At 40.8% G+C, this 16,628-nt stretch overlaps 1 protein-coding gene across 1 annotated transcript in view; it reads left to right on the top strand.

Moving 5' to 3' along the window:
• Window positions 1-6,317: 6,317 nt before the first annotated feature.
• Window positions 6,318-16,628, top strand: part of LOC150085046 (glutamate receptor ionotropic, kainate 5-like) — a 39,884-nt gene continuing 29,573 nt past the window's right edge. The window contains exon 1 of the mRNA XM_090376444.1: window positions 6,318-6,366. Within this exon, the coding sequence (XP_090232570.1) occupies window positions 6,318-6,366 (49 nt within the window). The remainder of the gene's footprint in view (window positions 6,367-16,628) is intronic.

Raw genomic sequence — 16,628 nt, 5'->3', positions numbered from 1 at the left:
GACAATGTACACGGAACAATATGATCTTGGTCACCGATGCTCCTAAAACCATACTACAACAGCAACTGTTTTGCCTGTTAAAAGTCAAATAAGGAAAAACTTGAAAATGAATTTTAAGGACAACTTACGGGAACTACTGTAATCGTGAGGGTTTGATCCTTAAGGCTAAGCTGACTGTTCTCCTTTGGAATTAGCTGTTTTCCATTAACGAACTGTTTTGTTTTGGAGGTCCATCTGTTCTGATAAGGTGCTGAGTTTAAATGGCCGTTTTCGATCTGAAATCAAAGAGCAACTTGCTATTATTTCGAGGAACTTTTTTATGTCTGCTTCTAACTGATTTGAAAAATGTGTATCCTATAAATAATCCAAAGTCATTGATGATGGAATATATTACCATTATAAAAAGAATTCTTCATCAGCTCTTAATTACATACATACATATTGTTGAATCAATACTAATTCACGTAAACGGAGATGAAATATCATGATCAGTACCATTCAATTTTCGTGAATGTTACCACGTTATATGAGACGCGCTGAGTTACCTGTTGTATTTCGAAGGCGATTGTCTGATCTGTTGTCGTAGTAGCAAATACCATCATGACGTTGCGTAAGCATGGAAAGGACGCTGCGAACGTCGACATCCACGAGTCAGAAGAATAGTTAGATTGAACAAACACGATCCATCTCATAGACAATGTCCTGCACCTTCCAAACTGTAATGAAAATGTGAAAAATGTGAGCAATGTAAAAACCATTCGCGTACACTACATTATAGTTTCCACAGTGTTAGGGGAAAGGGGCCTACAGTTTTTCCCACATCTACGCCATATGTTTGTCTCCACAGAATTTGTCTGTGGAGACAAACGTTTCCTGGCTTTCACTGTGAAAGCCAGAAAACGTGTTACGTGTTGTATGTGAAGTAGTGCGTTCGGTTCTGTTGTCTGTTCTGGCTTTTGGCAGTAGGCCCTCTGTTGGGATCCCACGTTGCCCGCACACACCAATAGGAGATAGCCAGGTTGCTCATAATTCTCTGCCTGGTCTCTTCGCCAGGGTCTACAGAGCTTCCTGGACAGATAATAAATAAAGAAAAAAAAACAAAGATAATAATTAATAAATAAGAATAAATAGAATAATAGAATAGCAATTGCTGAAAAAACGGTACTTACCTTGAATAGATCTGCAGTGGTATGTTGAAAAGAGCTGGTTAGTATTTAGGTTGAATTGTTAGCTGAGAAACTAAGGGGGGAAATGAAGATAAAAAACGGATTTTAATATAAGCCCAAGGAGGTAGAAGTGTACTCATCCGATCCTTGGTTGGCATTGAAGAGGGAAGAAGTCATTTGAAAGCTTGAATAAAATAATACGATGAGGCCAATAGTCATTACGAAGGACTTTCATTAAATAATAACGTCTTCAGTTGGCAATTGAATGGGCAGAGAACGCGTGTTGTTTTAAAGGTTTAAGTTTATATTCTTGTCATGCACTTTTTGACACGTGGGAAATTTAACCACGAAAGGTTCCAAACTGGTGAAAGGTTGAAGGAGAGTTTGGCGTTAATAATTTTAAGATTAGAATGACGTGGACACCATTCAATCACGAGTGCTTCATATTGACGAATTCTATAATTACATTTGAGTTTAGTAATGGTAATGGAAGAGTCGATGAGAGGGGTGTGATTGTGAGTTTGGGCATGAATTGTGAGTTCTGTACTGGCTTCACTTGTTCTAAAACTGTTGAAATGGTAATATGCGCGGGTGTTGGAGGATTTGGAAGAACCGAATTTGGTGGTAGTGCTGCTAATGTAACAGGCGTCACAGTTTGGTTGGCATTTTATGAGGTATTATTAAGATCGATGGCGGTGGAAATTGTATTTCCATTAGAGATCAACGTTATCCAATTAAAGACCGTATAATAGAACTCCAATCCCAACTCGATCAACATCCTGATAAATGGCGCCTTATACACCAAACTAATAGCATCTTAAACTCCAAACTTACATCCCACTCTAATATAAAAAAAAAAAACAGCAACTTTTGGACATACACAAACTCACTAAGACTTCTAACGTCATCATTCAAAAGGCTGACAAAGGAGATACACTCGTCATTCTGGACAAAGACACCTACATAGAAAAAATGGAATCAATTTTAGCCGATCAGGACACATATAAATGACATTAACCACAATATCACAAAACTCAAAAACAAACTGGACACAATCCTAAGGAAACTCAGACAGAACAAGGAAATTAATCTTTTTACTTTACAAAAATAGGAATTCGCAATAATCAGAAAAAGTATACACAATGGCAAGTACTTACACTTCTCTTCACACCACCCCCTCAGCACTAAAAAAGCCGTCTTACACAACCAAATTCACAACGCCTTAAAATTTAGCTCCTCACAAGATGACCTACATAATGAACTTCAATACCTTACCGAAATATTTCTAGCCAGAGGTGACCCCCCCCCTCAACTCATCCTAAATAAAATTTCCACCGCCAAAATAAAATTATTAATCCAACCGGACACAATAACAAAACCAACACTCGTATAATCCTCTCCTTCCTTAGTGAACTCGCAGGACAATTCCGCCGTATTTTTAAACACAGACATTTCTCTCGTCTTTTCCGCTTACTAGGATCTTTTTTTAATTCCTATAAAGATACGCACACTTATTCCACCAGCGATCTTAATAATACCTCATTAAATGTCAACCAAACTGTGACGCCTATTACATTGGCAGCACTACCACCAAATTCGGTTCTTCCAAATCCTCCAACACCCGCGCATATTACCATTTCAACAGTTTTAGAACAAGTGAAGCCAGTACAGAACTCACAATTCATGCCCAAACCCAGAATCACACCCCTCTCATCGACTCTGCTATTACCATTACTAAACTCAAATGTAATTACAGAATTCGTCAATATGAAGCACTCGTGATTGAATGGTGTCCACATCATTCTAATCTTAAAATTATTAACGCCAAACTCTCTTTCAACCTTTCACCAGATTGGAACCTTTCGCGGTTAAATTTCCCATGTGTCAAAAAGTGCATGACGATAGTATAAACTTAAACCTTTAAAACAACACGCGTTCTCTGCCCATTCAATTGCCAACTGAAGACATCCTGAATGAGTCGCTTCTTCTCCGCATTCGTGTTGTCTGTGGGATCTATGGTGAAACCATGATGAGTAAAGTGTAAAGTGTGTTTAGGGTCAAACGGCACCAGGGGTTTCCCCCATCTCCGCGTTGCTTTCATTGTGAGTGAACCAGTTCACTGGAAAATGCCAGAGATTTAAAAGTGTATGGATATTGTATATGTGTAATGTCATGTACCGTTGTTCATCTGGTCGTTTAGCCGCTGGACCCCTACTGATGCCCAACGTTGCCCCACTTTCGCCCCGTGGAGGCAGACCAGGAAACACCAGCAGACTAAGATTAACTCTGGCAGGTCCTCCCGCTTAATTTCCTGAGATTTCGGCGGCTAGGACCTTAAAAAAAAAAAAAAAAAAAAAGGAAAAGAAAGTTAAAAAATAAACTAAGATATATATATATATATATATATTTTTTTTTAATTTCTTTTTTTTTCGTAAATTCTATGTGGAATAACGCTAAATTTTTGAAACGCCGAGTGTATGGGCGAAAAACGTAATTTGGAGATGATTAAATCAATTCCGATGTGTAGGGCATTCGCTTGCGTATGTGCAGGTAGAGTGGGTGGGGAGACTGAAGTCTGGGGGGAAAAGACAGAAGTATGGAGTCGAGAGAGGAGGCAACTCCAAGTCACAGTGGGGCATGCTCATGCCCCACCAGAAGGGAAAGTGGGAATGGCGAGAAGGGGATGAGACAGTAAGACCGTCTCTCCCCCCCTCTTCTCTCCCCGTCTCTCCCCCCCTAGGGTGCCCTCTTCAAGTCGCCAAATGACGTTCAGCAGCTGTGCTGCGTTAAGTCTCTTTTCTTCAATATTGAGTCGATTTCAGTCCAGTCGCTCATGGGGTAAGCTCCGTCCTTGTGTTTTTCACTCACTTGTCTCAAGGTTTTTCTCTGTAGTAACTCTGTTGGATAGTATTTTATGGTCTTGTACAGTTTAACTTGTGGTGATCTTTCTTCAGACACGATTTATGGTAATTAGCAGTTTTCCTCTCGAAGAGGTCCTGCGCATATTGAGAAAGTGCTCTGTATTCCTCTTCTGTGTCAATGAAGTGGGATTCCAGTCCTATCGGAAGGTAGTGTATCTTTGTGATCAGGATGCCTCTGAGATCTTCGTATTCTGGGCAGTCGTAGACCAAGTGGTGCCAGTTCTCGATCTCCCCACATGTGCAGTTGGGGTTCTCAATAAGGCAGAACCCAAGCAGCTTCTCCTTAAAGGGACCATGTCCAGTAAGGAGCGAAGTCAAATGCTTCCCCGGAAAGTACCAGGCTGGTTGCTTGGGATATATTTTGCTGAGGTTGGGAAGGAATTTTCTTGTGATTTCTCCTTTTGTTGTATCGGTCCATCTTTGTTGCCACTCCCGAAGTAGGTAAGCCTGTAATCGGACGTTTTCTGTTTTTGTACTACTCGCTGGGTCAATTATGAAATCTTGGAAGGTGGCAGCAACCCCCCTGGCATGCAGGAAGAGCAAGCCAGCTTTTACAGTCTCCAAATCGAGGGGGAGCGCTCCAGCAAGCACCTGCAACGCTGGTGTGCTTAGTGTTCTGCATGCTCGTGTGGTTGTTAGTAAAATGGTCCTTTGTATCGTATCCAGAGTTCTCCTATTGACTGTAAGCGTCGTTTTGCGGTACCACACTGCAGCAGCATAAGTTATCGCAGGGATGAAGGTTGCCTTATAATACAACATTAGTGCTGTTTTTTTTTAATCCCCAGTCTTTTCTCGTAACCCTCACCACCAGTGCCGAGTAACGTCTTATCTTCGTCCTTATATATTGTAGGTGAGGTTGAAAGGATAAGTTTTTGTCTAGGATAACTCCTCGATATTTCATTTGGTTGGCAAGTTTAATGGTCACACCTTCTATTTTAATTTGATGAGTGTGTGAAGTACCCTTGACATGGTGAAAACAAGATGAGTGTGTGAAGTACCCTTGACATGGTGAAACACAAGCCCAGGGCGCGCGCGAGATCTTCAAATCCACAGGGAAGCCCTTGTGTATTTAAGGAAAGCCCTTGTAATGACTACTGGCCTCATCGTATTATTTTATTCAAGCTTTCAAATTACCTCTTCCCTCTTCAGTGACAACCTAGGTTCGGATGATTACACTTCTACCTCCTTGGGCTTAAATTAAATGACGTTTTTTATCTTCATTTCCCCCCTTAGTTGCTTAGATAACAATTCAACCTAAATACTAACCACCTATTTTCGATATACCACTGCAAATTTATTCAAGGTGAGTACCGTTTTTTAAGCAATTGCTATTCTATTATTAGTCCATCAATACGGTATTATAAGATTTATAAACTTTTATATTGTTAATAAATAAAATATAAAATAAATTAAGAAAAAAGAGAGTATATAGAAGAAGGCATCCCCTATGATGGGTGGAGCTCCATCAGGAGAACAGAGGGGGAAAAGGAAAAATAGTACTCCGGTCAAGGGAGGCTGACCAGATCGCCAGAAGTCATGGCAGCAGATAGCTCAGCTGTAATTTACAGAACTACCGGAATTGGTAAAATCCGGTAGTTGTCCAACCTGGGCAATTGCCGAAGGTGTAGGAGGTGTAGTCCTTGTCGCCGTGGGAGGGGAATGTAGGTTCTTCGCCTCGCAAGGAGGTCTAGTGCAAAACGAGAAAAGGCCAAATATTCTTCTTTGCTATCTAACAGATGGTGCTCCTTTCCTTCAGGTAAAGACAGGAGCACCACCACTAAGTTAGCTTAGTGGTGAGCATTCAGCGGAGATCCTCATAGAGCTGGCATTCACTCTCAAGTTCACTGCAGGGTCAGGATGTGTCCTCTTCTCGGCCAAACATTGAAAGCTTGGCTTTTATGGAGCCATGTTCTGTGAAAAAGATTGTGGTGTAGAGCCCGTCTGGGGAAGAAACGGCTGACATCAGGGACCAATTTCCTGGTTATCTCTCCGTTGGGGGAATTTGACCATCTGGTATGCCATGTCTGCTGCAGGTGAGTTATAAGTCGCTTCTTCTCTGCATTCGTGTTGTCTGTGGGATCTATGGTGAAACCAAGATGAGTGTGTGAAGTACCCTTGACATGGTGAAACAAAAGCCCAGGGCGCGCGCGAGATTTCCAAATCCAGAGGGAAGACGCCAGCGAAGACTTAGAGTGCGTAGTTGCTTACCATGCAGCAGGTGCATGTGATAATGACGAGCGTTCCTGAAAGGAGAGATTTTGGTCCCGCACTAATTTCAGGTATTTTATTTGTTTGGAAATTTTATGGTGGTATTATCTATCTTTATTTGGGGAGGCCTTCCTGTATTTAGTTTTCCCTTCAGGAGAATTAAGTTTGTCTTTGCCAGTGATATGGTCAGAAAATGTTGCCGTGCCATTCCTGTAGGACGTAAAGGGAGTGGTTTTCCAGGGTCTCAAGTTGGGTTCTGGAAGCTGCAGCTATGGTGACAATAAGGTAATCAGCGAAGGTTTGTGAATGAAACTCGGCGAGGTGAATAGCCAAGGACATGTCCATTTTCAGGTTTTAGAGCAAGGAATCCAGGACCGAATTCTAAGGAGAGCCTTTGTATACTTTCCACGTCACCTTCTGGTTGAATGCGTTGACTACTATGTATCTCTCTGTCAAATAAGTTTTGATTGTGTTGAATAGATTGCTGGGGATGTTGGCTCTACGGAGTTGACTCAGGACTGTCGGCCACCATAAGGAGTCGAACACCTTGGCAGAGTCAACTGAAATCACCAGAAAGTAATTCTTATTTGATCTTCTAGCGTTTTACAGGAGATGTTGAAGTGCATCAACTGTTGAGCAACCTTTTTTAAAGCCGAACTGGTTGGACGAAGCCAAGTTTGTTAATTCGTAATCTAGCTGTATGCGGATGTGCACAAGGTATTCACATATTTTGGTGACAACAGATAGGAATGCAATTGGTCCAAAAAAACAAACCAAAAACTATTATTTTTAGGCCATCCGAATCATTAAATTCACCAGCCGGTCCTGTGTGTCTTATGTCTGTCAATTGCCGTTGTTTTTTGGTCGATTTGTCTGTTTTGCTGAACAAAAACCCCCAGTTTCTTGGGGACAAAACCTTGCTGTCTACGCCTGAGACCGACTAACTAAACCACGGAGTGAAAAAAAACCCATTCAAGTTCCTTACGTCGTCGACGGGATTCGAACGCAGGCCTTTTCCACCCGGTGTGTAGTGGACGGTGACGATACCACTGTGCGCGCAGACAGTTCATTTGGTCTATAAGAAACAGGGGCTTCCGGTGGTTTCATTGGGTTTTTTATTATCAACTTGAGATTTGCCGTTTTCAAAGTTAGAAACCATGCACTTTTATTTTTTGGCTTTCTGAGGATGACACTGTGCATGCAATGGAACTAAAAAAACTAAATTTGTTTAGTAATCAAAATTTCTAAATCAATCTAAGAATATCTAGGCAAATGTTAATGGATGATTCTATTTGTACTGAGTATATAACAGTGGTATTGCACATTAGATCTTGTCACGGAATGAATTGGGTATACTTTTGTCAGCAATAAACAAGAAGGTATATTTATAGTGGGCTCTCGAACACCAGTACAGAATAGTGGAGGATTGGAAATACTTTACTTGGTCTGACAAATACCGGTTTCTGTTCTTTGACACTGGTGGGATGACAATATGAATCCATTCACAAATCCCTCCAGATATCAAAAATGCATGCTGATGGTGGTGTGAATGGTGTGAGGAGTACTTTCGTGAAACAATCTGATACCATTTCGGATACCATCTGAAGATGGTATCCGACCAAGTGCATCCCTTCATGGCTGCAGTTCGTCCATCTACAAATAGATTCTACTAATAAGATAATGCGCTATATCACAATGCCAGAACTATGACTATGCACAACTGGTTTCGAACAGTAGAGTGAATTAAACCTACTGTGGAAGACTCTTGAACCACTGATCTCAGTTCAATTAAGCATCTGTGGAATCTTCGGATCTGCAACCATCCAATTTGCAAAATCATTTGATTCAAAGTGATTTGGCATGCTTCTAGTATTCTTTATTTGCAAATTTTTATGGTATGGCAGGCGAATTCAGGCTCCTGTGAGGGCTAAATTTTTGCCTGCTCGCTATTAGGTACGTGCACCGAAACTAGTGAACACTCAAGATAAACTGCTGTCCTTTGTCCTGGATGTTTATGTTTTGTGGATATCTGTCTTAGGTATGTCTCCTTTTTCCTAATGCATGGATGGCAATATACTCATTGCAGCAATTAGGAACCTAGGTGCCATCAACCAAAATATCATTTGCGTAGGAAAAACGCTGGGGTAAGTTTTATTTACAGAAATGTCAAAATGCCGAAATTTAAGGAATACTATTGAAAGAATGTAACGTGCATACCACTTGTGCGAAATATATAAAAAAAATGAAGCTGGAATCAGTAAGTACATAAACAATATATCTTACGTCATTGAAAACCTTTGGCTCTGAAGACGTGTCATCCAAGAAAAGGAAAACATGGATATCTTTCGAATCCATATGATCACCAATGGTCCTTCTTCTTATAGATTGCAAAGTAACGAATGTCCAAGAAGAAAGGAAGATTGCCTTTATGTTCATTTCGTGAAGCAGGGACAGAACACCCTGCGCAGATTCTAGAATAAGTAGAAATAAAGTATTTAACTTTCGAAGAAATATCACTAATCTTCACAATCTGCACACCTTACTAAAATATAAATTCTCAATAATTAACTGTGTCTTTTTAAATCTAATAAATCTAATTGAGATACGAACCTCTACCTTGTAGTAATTCGATGCAGATCTTTTACGCATGGATGATAACGAGTCTTAAAACTTTAAGTGAATATTAATTTGAGTGGGGTGTCATGTGGAAATTCCTCTTTGTTGTCTTCATGCAAATAAGTTTAAATGAGTGCCAAAGAATAAAATGTGTACATACCTGGTGTAGGGTTGATAACGATTACTATTTCAGGCTTCAGTAGGAGATCTTTTAAAAACATTAAAAGAAAATTAAGGAAAATTTCCGTTCCCCAGATTTGCATCTTGCTTTTTTAGGCTGGATTGAGATATTAACCTCCACCTTGTAGTAATTCGATGCAGAAATCACTATTTATAGCACAACCAGATAGATTCAAGGATAGTTCAAGAATATTCATAATTGAAGTGCGTAACTGCGCAATATATTTTAACCTGTTTTTCACGAATCATTAAAGGAGGGACAATTTTCCACCAGCTTTGTCACCTGACCTGAATCCCCTGTGATGTTTTTCTTTGCAGCCTTGTACAGAACACAGAATCTATTAGCCAACAGCCCAGCTATTTGACCATGGGTTATATTGACCTGGCAGTTTTAGAACGTCAACCACTAAGCAAAACACATCAAAGAGTTCCATGTGTGTCCATGGTTACCTGACCTTTTCATGGTCACATGCACTACTCATCGTGGATTTCGTGACATATATATATATTTTTTTTATTATAACTGACGCTTAAGATTCGTGTTTTTTTGGAATTATCTAGGAGGGTTGCTATGCATACATTTGTTTACAATAAGCTCCAATAAAATAGAACATTGTTTCAGAAATAAAAAACAAAATGAATATGCATGTGCTGTTGTGAAACAGTTGTCCATAAACAGATCGGTAATGAATCATTGCATTAATTATACGTCCAGTACTGCAACACGCAATTCCATCATTGGTGCATGCCAATAATTATTAATAGGGTTCAACTCACAAACCAGGCTTAGCAGTCAGGTCTGTATCTTACAAGGATCTTGGTCTGAGGTCTGCATTTTTTACAGACCGTAGACCTGGGAAAAAATACAAGTATCTTGTATTTTTTCCCAATGTGTAGTCTATGTGTTTAGGAAGGCTAAACGATGGACAGATTATTTTGCAGACGAATCGAATTGGTAAGACAGGTAGTTACTCCTTTTATTTTATCCTCATTGGTCGACACCTTATCAAAATTAATGATGCATATTGACATATCCTCGACTTACTACCGCTACGATTATATTTTCTTCACTAATTCCTTATTATTATTTCTTTCTTTTTTTATTACACCTGGACCACCCTTACGTTATTTCATAATCATTAATATTCATAGCAAATTATCTCATTTCTCATACGGGTGGATCCTGGACTTAAGTGTAGTCTCTTACACGAAAAAACTTCGGAGGTACATTTGCGCTATTTCGTTCCTGGTGACGCCGATCACCCTATCACTGACCTCGGATGCCGGACCACGCTTCTTCATCTTGCTACTACAAGATGTGAACTCGGACCACCAAAAAATCTACTCCCACTTCAACCCACAACTTAAGACGTTTTTCCCTTAGACTACAGAAAAGTCAGATACAGAGTGGAGACTTGCTCCATTACTTCCCACCGAACTTTTCTTTTTCCCTCAAGTTTGGAAAGCCTCCCCAAGGACTCGCAACCAACCCCATACTCTGTTTAATTTTTCATTCCTTCCTATTTGCGAAAACATCCCACCACAGCCATCTCCTTATTGTTGTACACGTTGGGCACGAATGATATCAAGAGTAGGGCACCGGCAGAATTACTCAACAAGTACAGGTCAATGCTGAGAAACAGCCGTGAATTAGGGTTGAATTTGAAAGTGTCTGCAATTCTGCGGAGACACGATAGGAGGGAGCATATGATGAGAGCCTTGTCGATCAATTCGGCCCTGGAAAGATTGTGCAAGGCTCAAGGGGTAGAATTTTTTTCAGCCTGGACTGTACTTGTTAACAGGAGAGATTGCTTCTACAGGGATGGGATACACTTAAATAGAAAGGGTGCAAGAATATTTGCTGATGCTATCGAGGCAGTGTTAGGTGGGTCGGAAAACTGCTAGCTTGGGGGGAGACAAAGACGAAACGATTAACAGTAGCCACTGGCAGAGGTGAAAGAGATTCTTGCACTGCTTCTATTGGAATGAGCAGAAGCCTGAAAAACAAGATGCAGGATATTTCAGAGACTGCTGGTAGTCATTGCGGTACAAGTAAACACATGGGTTGTGTTAGGGTGGCTAAGAGGAAGAGCAGGTGCATGTATACTTGTGTGACACCAATGCTAGGAGTTTAGTAAATAAATTTGATGAATATTTGAGGTTTTGTTCAAAACATGAAAGGCAGATATTGTTGGGATATCAGAGACGTGGTGTCACACAGATATAAGGGATGCAGAACTGCAATTTGGGGAGTACAACGTCTACAGAAAGGATAGACAGGATAGGAAGGGGGGAGGGGTTATGCTATTAGTTAAGAAATGTATAAACTCCAAGAAAGTGAAGCCAGTGGTCATCGCTAGACAGTGCAGTGTCGAGTCAGTTTGGTGTGACATAAGCATTGCGAGATCAAAATTGAGAGTAGGAGTGCGCTATAGCAGTAATGACTCTGATGAGCATAATAAGGAACTGTACAGGGAAATAGAGTTGACTGGAATTTGTGGGTTTATCACTCACACACTAGCAAGACATTTGTGGATTTATTGGATGATTGTTTTCTACTACCCTGAAGGTAGTTACTCAAAGAGGTAACTACCATCAGGGGTTAAGGGAAGAGTTTTTGTTTTCGTAAAGGCGACTATGATGGTCTGAGACAGTATTTAAATTCTATACAGTGGGACCAACTGATGATGTTACCAACAGCAAACTCAAAATGGGAAGCATTCAAAGAACTTATCTTGGAAGCTACTAGGCTGTACATACCAACCTAGAAATATTGTTCACAGTTTAGGTCTAAATGGATGTCAGATGGAATAATGAGGCATATGGTAGAGAAGAAAAATGCATGGGATACTTACAAATTAATGGGTGACATGGAAGATATAGGGTGGTCTGTAACCAAGTCACAAAGGAGATTAGGCAGGTAAAGGCAGATTATGAGAAATCCTTGGCAAAGGATGCAAAGAAAAACGACAAAGAGTTCTTTACCTCTGTAAACTATAGAAGGAAAGGGATGAATCAGATTGGTCTACTGGATATTGATGGTTAAACTGTTGATGATCCTCCTCAGGTGGCTAACAGTAATTTGCGTCGACATTCACACATGAGGAGTTATTCAGGGAGGAGAATGCCAGAGGTGAAATAAACTCTGGTAGTGAGCTAGATGATTTTGTAATAACTGAGAGTAAAGTGGAGGAGAAATTGTTGAGGATAAACATAAAAAAGGCACACGGGGTGGATGGGATCTATCCAGTTATATTAAAGGAGGCAGCAAAGGAAGTAAGCAAACCCTTAGCGATAATTATGAGAGCTTCCTTGGACTCAGGGGAGGTACCCATAGACTGGAAATGTGCAAATGTGACCCCAATTCACAAAGGAGGATGAAAAGCTGACACGAGTAATTATAGACCTGTGAGCTTAACTTCTGTTCCAGGAAAATTAATGAAGGCACTGGTTAAAGAAGCACTGCAGGATCATTTAGACAAGACTTCAGTTATAGCTCAGACACAGCATGGTTTTGTTAAGGAGAAGTCTTGCCTGACCAACTTGATTGGATACTATGATGCAGTTACAAAAGAATTGGATGCAGGGAATAACTTTGATATTATATACTTGGATCTTAGAAAGGCTTTTGATACTGTTGCACATGGAAGACTGCTGCACAAATTGGAGCATTGTGACATTGGAGGCAAATTGCTGCTATGGTAAAGGGGTGGTTGAGGATGTGAAAACAGAGAATGGTAATCAATGGACACTGCTCATCCTGGACTAATGTTATTACTGGAGTCCCTCAGGGTCCAGTTTTGGGTCCATTATTTTTTTCTGTATTTATAAATGATATTGATGATGGTATATCAAGCTTAATGTCCAAGTTTGCAGGCGATACAAAGGTTGGCAGTGTTGTTAAGGACACTCCTAACGCTATTCTGCTGCAACAGGATCTGGAAAGGTTGAGCAGATGGGCTGAGAGGTGGCAAATAAAGTTTAACATTGACAAATGTAAATTACTACACATGGGAAACAGCAACCCAAGAGCAACGTATAAACTGTGTGGTACTACACTGACAGTGGTAGAGAATGAAAGGAACCAGAGTGTGGTTGTGCAGGCAGATATGAAGTTCTCTGAGCAGTGCAGACGGGCTGCAAGAGTACATGGTGTATTGTCGATGATATATAGGAATTTTTCTATCAAGGTTAAGGAGGTGATTATCCCATTGTATAAGGCAATGGTCAGGCCACACATTTAGTAGGTCTAGAGGCCTCATTTTAAGAAAAATGTATGGCTGTTGGAAGGAGTACAGAGAGTGACAACAAGATTAGTGAATGGAACGAAGGGTTGCTCTTACAAAGACAGGCTTAAGTTTTGAAAATTACAGTGTCTGGAGACTAGACACCAGCGAGGTGATCTGATTGAGGTGTACAGAGCCTTGAATGTTTTGATCATGCTCAATGTGCATGGGATTCTTCCTCTTGCTCAGGATAATCACCTGAGAGGGCATAAATTCAAATTGAGGAAAGACAGTTGTGGGATAGATGTGCGGAAATTTGCCTTTAGCCAGCGGGTGATTGATTGGTGCAACAAACTTCCATGTGTCATTGTAGAAGTTGATAGTTTAAATAGATTCAAGGCAGAACTTGACAAACATTTGGAGCGAGTGGATGGGTGAAATAAGGTTTTTTTTTGGCTGATGCTATATAAGCTTGCTTTCTTGCATCACGTGCCTTTGCAAATGCTAACACTTCTTTAGAAATTTCTGATTGTTTTTCACACGGCAGTATGACCTTTTCATGTTTTCCGGTCACCTCCAAACCACGCATTTTCGTGTTCAGACCTTCCTTGCTAAATATACAGAAATTATCCAAATGTCAGCCACCCTGACGCCGTTTTCTGTTTAGGCAAACACTGGACGGCCACTCATTTCCTGTTTACTTCCTAACGGTGGCTTAGACCAAACCAGATGCTTCGTATCCAGTTTCACATTTCTCTTGTTCCTGCCCTCCGAAACCCTTTCTCGCCTGTTCGCAAATGGTACCCCTTCTCTACTGCTGACCCCTGTCCTTGTTTGCTCTCTTATATTCTCGAAATTACTTGTTTCCATTTAGCCGATGTTTATCATAAAGGTAAAAAGGTAAAGTGCAGCCATTATCAACCCACTGCAGGATGGAATCCTCCTCAACAATTCATGCTGAGGGAAATGGACCATAATCTGCCACGCTGGTCCAGTGTGGGTTGGCAGATCGAACGTATTTTGCAGTCAGGGACTTGAACCCTGGTCTACTCAAAGAGCGTGTGCTACTGCACTCTCTCTTCTGACCACTCGGCTACGGATTATATACGTCTATAACTTTCCCATCCTCAAATCCAGTGTTTCTTGAAACTTTAGCCTTATTTACATTAAAACTAAATATCCAATCTTAATACTTACTATCTTTAACTTAGTACACGGGTATTAATGATAATTCTCAATTTCCATTGGCCTTCCTGGATTTATTCGAACTCAGTAGTTATTGCTATTATATTTGTAAGATCTATGGTGGAAATTATATATCCGGAGGACGGTTAAAAAAAACAGTGAGTTTATCGCAAAAGACTCGCCTGGTGCAAAGAGAATGCAAGTTGGACGTTAGAATTTTTGGAAGAGTCACGTTACTAACTCCACATTGTGGATGGTCGTGTACGGATTTGGGGTCAACGTGAGGCTCTTCATTCATCATGCATGGTATCAAAAGTGCAGGCCGGTAGAGGCGATTGTATGATCCAGGGCATGTTTCACTGACAGGAACTTGGACCCCTGGTGCATGTGGAACGACGTATCAGTGGTCTCCGCTATCGTCAACTGCTTGCTGACTGTGTACTTACCTCCCCGCTATGTTACACTTTTTCCCGTTGGCGATGGTGTCTTCCAAGATGAAAATGCGTCGAGCCATCGGGCACTTGTGCAGAAATGGTTTGAGGAACACATTTCTGGCTTCCAGCAATGTGTTCCTTAAACCAATTGGCCTCAGAACATCCCCAATATCAATCCTATACAGCACTTGTGGGACACTATGAAAAGACATATTAGGCGTCTGGATAAACCAACCACCTCCATATCTTCATTGCTGGGTGCGTTACACAGAACATGGTTGGCCCTACCTCCGGATCGCTTCCGACATCTTGGTGAATCAATTCCATGTCGTATAGCTACTGTACTGAAGGCAATAAGGAGGACCTACGAAGTATTAGGCAGGTGGTCAGCATGTGGTCACTGCTGTTCCTGCCCATCACGTAGCCCAGTGGGTAGGAGCAGCAGTGCGTAACACACGCTTCTTGATTAGAACGGAGTTCGAGCCCATGATCACCAAAAATGGGGGATGCGGAAAGGTCAGGGAATTACCACCACATCTCCACGGAGCAATATGGCCTTAGTTGCCAATGCCCCTAGCAGTTCGTCTCTAGAAACGCGTGCTCCAAAGGTCCCTTCCCTGACGACGTTGTGTATCACCACGGAAACAAATGCCACCTCCCCATACAAGCAAGCTACACCATCGAATATTTGTGTTCCTGTCCATACACAGGATTGTTGCGGGCTTCGTTTAACGTCACTCTAAGACCAGACGAGAATCCGGCAACATGGGGTACTGGAGTCATCTATGAAGTCAATGGAATACACACAACACTAGTCTTCTCGCATAAATTATGTTTGGGAGAAGACTGTCTGTCAATGATGCGAGGTACGTTTATGGGCTTTTTTTCTCTGTATGGCAGAGTCAGTCAGTCTGAGAAATGGATGACAAGGTTTCTTTCCCTGGAATCTCTGGATTTTCGTCCCGAAAAAGGAGGGAATCGACCAAAGAAACGCCATACGGATTAGGACTAGTGATAATGACTTTACACCGAATTGCTCTGACCCAAACAATGAATTATGGAGAAGGTATCATAGTGTGGGGCTGTGTCCACTGTTGGTAGTGAAGAACCATGAATTCCATGATCTACTCTGTTCTGGACAACTCTGTGCATTTTGTACGTTTTGTAGAAACAGTCCTTAAACCTTCCAATACAAATACCACTCTCGTTGTCACAAAGCAATATTTTTGAATGTTTCATTCCAAGAAATTCAAAACATTGCATTGACAAGTACGGAGCACTTTGCTGGACACTGCAATGTCTATCAACTCTAACTGAATACATTTGTGATAAATTGGAACACAAAATTATTTCATGTCCAGAACAACATTCAAAATAAGAAACGACTCCAGAAACATTTCCAGAAAAGCTAAATATAAAATTTTAAGTTTTTTAATTAGACGAATATTTTATCGAAACGTTGATTCAAAGAGGGCTTAAGCAATTTCTAATAATTTGCAAAATTGATTAAAAATATACAAACTCACCAAAATATCTCCTTTTCTGTAGGAAAAAGATATAGCTGACAATTGATTATCTCGGGAGCGGATTGCCTGGCATCTTAAAGATTCCACTGAAGCTTAAATAAGTCACAATCATATTCAAAAAGAAATACGCTGAATCCCTAAGAGTCATTCACATTTTGAATTAATT

The sequence above is a fragment of the Mastigoproctus giganteus genome, chromosome 6 (assembly GCF_048544385.1).
Source record: "Mastigoproctus giganteus isolate SK-2022 chromosome 6, ASM4854438v1, whole genome shotgun sequence".
NCBI classification, from domain to species: domain Eukaryota; kingdom Metazoa; phylum Arthropoda; class Arachnida; order Uropygi; family Thelyphonidae; genus Mastigoproctus; species Mastigoproctus giganteus.
This window is presented reverse-complemented; position numbering and strand designations above follow the sequence as displayed.